Source organism: Pocillopora verrucosa, chromosome 11 (assembly GCF_036669915.1).
Source record: "Pocillopora verrucosa isolate sample1 chromosome 11, ASM3666991v2, whole genome shotgun sequence".
NCBI classification, from domain to species: domain Eukaryota; kingdom Metazoa; phylum Cnidaria; class Anthozoa; order Scleractinia; family Pocilloporidae; genus Pocillopora; species Pocillopora verrucosa.
The window spans coordinates 11,180,512-11,188,040 of NC_089322.1; the positions used below are offsets into that span (position 1 = coordinate 11,180,512).

General features: G+C 37.1%; 1 protein-coding gene across 1 annotated transcript in view; it reads right to left on the bottom strand.

Moving 5' to 3' along the window:
• Nucleotides 1-601: 601 nt before the first annotated feature.
• LOC131768629 (heat shock 70 kDa protein 12A-like) overlaps nt 602-7,529 on the bottom strand; it is a 6,973-nt gene continuing 45 nt past the window's right edge. Inside the window, exons 1-5 of the mRNA XM_066158602.1 lie at nt 7,452-7,529; nt 5,540-5,862; nt 4,952-5,176; nt 2,023-2,200; nt 602-1,656 (exon numbers count right to left, since the gene is read on the bottom strand). The exon at nt 7,452-7,529 is cut by the window's right edge and continues 45 nt beyond it. Coding sequence (XP_066014699.1) covers nt 602-1,656; nt 2,023-2,200; nt 4,952-5,176; nt 5,540-5,862; nt 7,452-7,464 — 1,794 coding nt within the window. The 5' untranslated portion in view covers nt 7,465-7,529. The remainder of the gene's footprint in view (nt 1,657-2,022; nt 2,201-4,951; nt 5,177-5,539; nt 5,863-7,451) is intronic.

The following is a 7,529-nucleotide window of genomic DNA, read 5'->3' on the forward strand; positions in this document are numbered from 1 at the left end:
ATTTAAGTAATTATTTTAGAGCATTTCAGTGCTATACTCCATAATTTCAGCTCTTTTTCTTAAAGTTAAATCATTGTAAATTGTGTCAATTATCATCTAGCGTTTTTTCCACTCTCATTTTCCTTTTCCTTAATTTGATTTTATATTTAATTTCCCCTATATATATATATATATATATATATATATATATATATATAATATAACATCACAACCCAATGTAAATGTATTATGTCAACAATCAGCTCTATTAGTCTACCGCTATTTCTGAGTGTTTTTTTGCTTAATTGCTGTTAACTCATGTTATCTATTAACCTGTACTCTGTCGTTCTCAAGGAAAATTAATGGTTGGCTGTTGTTGCTCATCAAATAGTCTAGGCTTATCTCATCCTATCTCACTTAAATTAATCAAGTGAAATCTAACCATTAGATGGACGTCTTAGAAAATTCACTATTTTGTATTATAACATCAGCACTACCTATAACTCACTACTTATTCATGAAATCAAGGCTTCTATCCGTCCGCACAACTTACTGAAATTAAAGTCATAATTTCAAAGGCTCTTTTTTTGTTGTACATACATTTGCTTTGAGAAACACATTGTTAACAGAAAAAGTCCAGCGTGGTTTGAGCTTGATTACCACTGGAAATATCCAGGGCTGTGGCGGTTATTTCGGTTCCACCGAAGCAAAGGCTGACTTCAATATTTCTGTCTTTACCTTTCCATGTATCAGGGGACTGGACGACGACTCTTCCAATCTTGGTTACTTCAGGATCGGTTGTAAATTTGACATTGGGATCACTTGAGATATAAAATGAATATTCAATTTTGTCTTCCTCCGGATAAAGGGGTGAAAATGACAGTTTTATTTTTTGTCCACATTGTACACGTTCATTTTCCTTTATAAAACACTTGAACAGATTGTTGCATTTCTCCACTCCATGCACAATTATCTTCTTTTCCTCAGGGTGAACACCTTTGATGAAGTCTCGTGCACAGCCAGAACCATATGTCGTAGCCACAACTCGTTCGGTTATCTTCGTAGGGCTCTTGCCAAACATTACAGCACCTTGGACTACTGCTGTGGTTGCGTGATGTGGAACGAGCACTCTGAAACCACGTTTTGAAAACTCCAACTTCATTTCCTGTTGTAAGAATGCAGCTTCAGCAAATCCACCAACGAGCAGCATGGTACGTACCTTTGAGAGCTCTGGTTTTCTTACCAGAGTTTTCAAATGTTGTTTGATTTTTTCTACGACAGGAGAAAATAACGTCTTCATCATCCCAGAACTAAGCGACAGATATTCATTATTTTTCAGCTTTATTTCTGTCTCCCCATAGCGTTTCAACGCTGAACTCCCGGTTTCATTTACCAAGGTCACGAAGCTTCTTGGTGGTCGGATATTCGTCATCAAACCACTGTCTAAGATTCGTTTTCCCCTTTTTTTCCCCTCAAATTCGTTCATCAAACAGAGCCAGTCGGATGGAAACTGCTTCTGGTAGTTTTGAAGCCTTTGTCTACCCAAAATCTCCTCCAATAGATTTTCGAACCGTTGATTGACGTATATTCCACCATAAGGACCTCCGGTAACCTTGTGGATCTCTTTTATGGTACCATCGTCTTCTATCATGTGCACTGTTACATCGAGTGTGCCCCCTGGAGAAAAAAGTAAAATAATGTACTCAAGCGATAGTCTTCGTATGAAGTATGTAGTGGGTGTTTGTTGCATTTACTTTCTTGTGCCCATAATAAAAAGGGCAATGGAAGCAATAAGAAAATTGTCAATCGTTAACTAAAGTGCAGGATCGCATTAATAGGGGTAATCTGCTGTCTCAAATTTTACTTCGGAGACAAATGTTAAAGTCAGTCTTATCTTTTCTTAAAACTCGTTTCCAATTCTAATATGGTCGTCTTCCTTAAAGAAAGTATTATGATATCTTGAAAAATTTAATGTACTGATCTAGATGCAATGTTTTTTTCAAGGTCTGTTTTAATTTTTCCGTGTCCTTAGGTTCCTCTTACCTCCAATGTCAACAACCATATAGTGTTTGTCTGGTTGAGCGAGAAGGCCTTTCACTGATTTGACACCAGTTTCGGACTGAAACTCATTCAAATTCTTCTCCTGACAAAAAATTGCTGCAGCTTCTGGTTCCAATGCAATCGTCAATTGATCGGCTTTGGCTGTTGATCCAACTTTTGCCTAATGGTTAAAATTTTCAAGTATTTTTTAAGGTGTCATAGAAGGAAAAAAAACATGGCTTTTACTATTAAAAAAGTAAAGATCTATCAACTTCTGAAAATTTTCTTTTGGAATCTTTTTTACTTCAGAAGATATAAAGTAAAAAATAATTTGAGACTAGAACGGAAGGCGCGAGATTGATGACACATTATGTCAACTTCATTCCGTCACCTAATTAACGATTTCCACTATTGATTTACAATGCACCCTGTTTAGTTTTCGAAAACTCTCATTCGTTGTAATCTACTTACATTAGTTCTTTTCGGAAGGATGTTTTCTAGCTGTTATCAAGTCCAAAAGCGACAAGTCCCTTTTACCGTTCCGGAAAAAGGAAAATTTATTCGCAGTTTCATCGGAAACACCTTTCATATCAACACAAATAGCTACATATTCACGCGTGTTTACACTTATACGTAACTTTCTCGACCTAACTCTTTACAAATTGTGTTTACTCTTTCCTTTTTTAGCGCGCATTAGCGCCGACAGGCAAAACAGCGTCAAATGGCTTGCTTCAATGTGATTGGCAAACAGCCTTCACAGGCGTGAAGTGGAAACACATTCGAGTAAACCAAACACCGATACCCCAAAAACTATTTCAAATCGCTTTTCCTGGTAAAGTGTTTTGGCTTTAGTTTTGCTCTTTGAAAAGTTTATTCTCGGTTGATATCCGGTCAATTATCTTACAATTTGGAAATTAGATCGGAAACGTAATGTACCTCAAAAGAGTGTCCCGGATTTCCGTTTTTTTTCTTTCTCTCTTGAGGTGTAGCATATACAGAGTAAACTTTGTTCGAAAGTGCTACTTTGAAGCTTAAGAAATGATAAAAAAAACGGGGTGTTAAAACATAGAAGCCAGACGTTCTTTTTTAGCTTAACATGTGCAAATCACGTTTCGATAAAAAAGAAACGTGTTGATTACAATGCGTCGTCAAATAATATTATCTTATCAACAGCCGAATTCACCGGAACATGAAGATCGCTAGGGATGACAGCGCGGCAAAACTCGGCTGCAGTGACAGATGTGACTTTCCACTCCACGCATCGGAAAGGATATCAGGGCAAGCTCTTATTTTTTCACTCGAAGGGTGACCGATGTAGTTTCTGAGGCTTGGACTTCAGCTTGATCATGGTCGCTTAGACACCGTCATGATCAGAATGAATTTTAACAGTTATGCCAGTTTGGTTATATTTTTCATCATTTCTGTTTTGTTCTGTTTTGTTTTTGAACACTGAACTTTATATACTGTATGAGTGTTAGCTGTTTGATTTTTATTTCCGTAAGTAAGCTTGTAATCTAACGCAGGAAGCGGCTGTCGGTCATTCAAAAAATACTCGCCTTGAACAGTTTGTTTTCTACCTTGTCATGTGAAAAGACTCGCGTGTTTTTATGAGCCATAATTCGGCTGAAGTTTACTCAACATTTACGTTTACTGAACATTTCACTTTAAAATTCTGTATTAGAGACTTAAAAACTTCAGGCAAAAATGTTTAATTCGACCTGCAGAAATTTTTTAGTTTGTGAATAATATTCATAGAAAAATTACTCTGTTCTGATAAATGCAGTTTTCAGGTAATTCAGTGCAGAAGAGGGTTAATTCAGTGAAAAGAAAGTAATAAATCAGACATTCTAATTGGTCAATAATCAAAGAAATTCACAGATAGCCAATCAAATGCTAGCCTTGGACGGTCGCAACAAAATTGAAAATTTGAAAATTTGCGAGCGAAACAATGGCCGGCGTTTTAAGTAGGTTTTCTTTCGCCACCGCGGCTGAAAAACAACTCAAACAACGAAAATACTGTAAGAAACATTGCTTTTTGGTTGTCGGTTTGGAAAAAGTGGTGTTTAGAGAAGGAAATTGGCAAGGAAATCGAAAATTACGAGCCGACCCAGCTTAACACTTTGCTCGAGCGATCCAACGCCGAAATAAAAAACCAACATGGTTAAACCTCGGAAACGACGATTCCATTTCATCGAAAGTGATTCGGACACAGGACTGAACAATTCTTTGAACTGTTTAGCCGGACTTTGAACTTTTTTGCGCCTTAAAAATGTGAAGATATCATTGCATATTATTGTTTTGACCGAATGCATGGGTTTGACTAAATTATTTTGCACTTGATGCACGCGCTTTGCTTATGCTTAATTATGATTAGCCATCTCGTAATTTTTCCATGTATATTATTAACACGTAATCACATGATTTTTCTCGTGCAATTTGGAATAAACAAGCACTTGTTAATTTCCTCAAAGACCACAACGGGCTCGTGCAATTTTGTTAGTCTTTCAAAAAATTTACTCGTGCTTATTTATTCCAAATTGCACTCGAAATCATGTGATTACCTATACAAACTATTGCAGAATGTGAATTTTGATGGTTTGGCATTTTTGACAGCTGTAGACTTGTACAGCCAATCAGATTATTTGAACCATTCTAACAGGGATGCAGATTGGCTTATTATTTATTTACGATGTGCAAAACGATAATTTCTTTAGATTAAAAGAACCAAAATCGAAAGAATATTCCCAAAAGGAAAACAAATCACAGATCAAGAAATTTGAAAATTTAAGGCCAAGAGTAGGCCAGAGGCCTACTCTGTCTAGAAGTCCAGCGATCAGCCATCTAGGTTTCAATCGTCGCCAAACCCATTGACAGGTATATCTGCCCATTTTTCGTGGAGTATTTTTTACCCTCATTAATTCAGTTAACTTACCTCATACGCTGCTTCCCTCATGAACTGTTTCGCCCGTTGGCCCCATATGGCCGGGACAGTCAGAACCCACTGAATATCATCAACACTAAAACAGTCATCTCCGGTCTGTCCTTGAATTGTTTTAATGGCCTCATCTTTGAGGAAACTGATCGAGCACGCAAAAACTCTCTTGGCTTTGACAAATTTGCCATTGGCTGCTTTGATGGTGGTCTCCGTATTCAGGGTCTAAGGAAATTGTCAATTATGTTTAGGAAGTGATTTATTTTTTTAAATGCATGTTTAAAAGATTTTCCAGATTACTTTTCCGCTTTTGCTTTTCTCCTTTCTGTTTTCAGAGAATAACTGCATTAGACATGCAGCAATCGTCACTAACGTGTGTTATTTAAGTTCTTGCTGACTAGTTCGTTTTGCCAACAGGCAGGGGAAGTACCCAGATAGTTCAAACTCGATGTTTTATCAATTTTTGTAATCAAGGAAATGTGCGAAAATCAACTGAATTCAAGTACCTAACATTTTTATCCAGACATCTACCACAAAATTGAAGTTAGTCATTAAAAATGTTGTGAAAGAAAATGCATTGTATCTTACATTTTCCGTATGAAGAGCCATTTTAAAGTGATTAAAGAACAAGTATTCCTTTTCTTCGCCGTCGCCTTGTAAGCTTGAATACTTCTCAATTGCTTCATAACCAAACGAGTCAAATGAAAGATCTGGTTTGAGTAACAGACACGTCGGTGTTTTGCTCGTTTGTTGGCCTTGTTCATTCGCCCAGTCTCTGTTCATGAAAATGGCATCCTTTCCTTGGTCTTTGATGAATGAAAAAGCAAACCCACTGTAAGTTGTTCCGAAATCGATCGCGACGACTGCTATATATGAAGTCCTTGGAGAATAAAGAAGTGATCCTTCCAATGCTGTAGTAATTTAAACAATGTAATTCGTTATTGTTGATTTATCATGTCTACAGAGATGTTTCATTATATAGGGTAGGTTCAAAGTTGATGTTGGAGCGGTGACGAATAATTTTTTAAGCGTGAGGTTTAACGAAGATTTAAGATTTACAAATGTAAAAACAAAGCACGATCATACGAGTTCAAGTGCATTAATATAATTCCTCGGGAAAGGAAACTACAATGGAAGGAGTAGAGGAAGGTGGGGGGCTAGAGGTTCCAAGTCAAAGCCTCAGCATATGAAGTTTCTTCTATATAATTTAAATTATTAGATTCCATGAATAAACATAAAATTGATTTCGAGTGCCTTTCCGAGTTCAAGAATAACTGTGTCCATAATAATTTCATCGGGTAGAAAGAATGCGACCAGGCCTGGAAAATCATGGCGGAAACTGGATGTGTTTATGAGCACAGGCCCTCTCAGGTAACCGGCGAGCATAAAGAGTGGAACACTCTCTTTAAAATATTTTTCCCCATTTGAGATGGAATGGAAGGAATTAAGGCAACATCATTATGAAATCGTAAAAAGGTTGTGGTTATATATTGCAGTGAATACTCTTGTAATTGTAATGTAGAATCATCTTATGTTTGACGACGCAGTCAAACGACGCCTAAAAATGGTAAGTGCTCCCCCACCATCCAATTCATGTTTGTATTCTGAGTTTGCCTCCTTCCCAGTCTTTAATAACAAAGGTCACATGAAACATGAGAAAGCCTATCTTATTACTAGGGAAACGCTTGACTACACACCTCCTGCACCTAAAAAATACGTGGCCCCTAAAATGCTGTAAATACAATCTTTGACAGCAAGTGTGGAGTTAGAAAACGTTAGAAAAAATAAATTAACTGAAGTTCGTTGTAATACGTCGTCAAATCTCAAAAGTGCAGGCGGTAAGGCGCCGTTTCTCGGAATAGAGCCTTACTTTTAGTGTCGAAGCAAACGTTTTTTATGGGTTGATGCAGAGTCAAATTGGCAAAGCCCTCTCAGAAAAGCAGTCGAGCGAAAAAAAAATTGTATTCTCTCTCCTGCCTGAGTGAAATCTTCTAAACCTTGCAATTTTGTACCTATCAATCCATTAACAAGCGCTTTGTTGGTTTCTTGATCTCTCTGAGCATACACCCAATCTAACCAACAAACATGCCTAAATACACTCAGGGAATAAATTTGAAGCAGCAATTCCTATATAAGGTTTCGTTCCTGCTGCAGTATGAACGAATTTGTTATGCTGTGTCGAGTTGTTTTAGGCTTGGATATGTTTAGTACCACCAGAGAGAAAAAATTTGATATGATTCATCCAAGCAATCCTATCATATCGTATCGATGCACGTATCCTAACTAGAATAGAAAACCGAAAACCTTCTGTCTGCATTGATATTAATGCTGGCTAACATATTCTTTTGTAAACTAATGAAAGACTGATGTTACTCGCGCGATTAAACAATTTCAGGGAACTTGCTTACTTTTTAAAGGGAGAACATCCCTTTCTTCTTGCAATGCACAACGGATTGACGTAATATGGGGCTTAATAGAAATCTATCACAGACTCTCTTACCTTGGTAAGCCATTTTGTTGCTCTACTCGTTTTAGAAAGATTGCTGGCTGCTTAAAAATTTGTTATCTTTCGTAAACA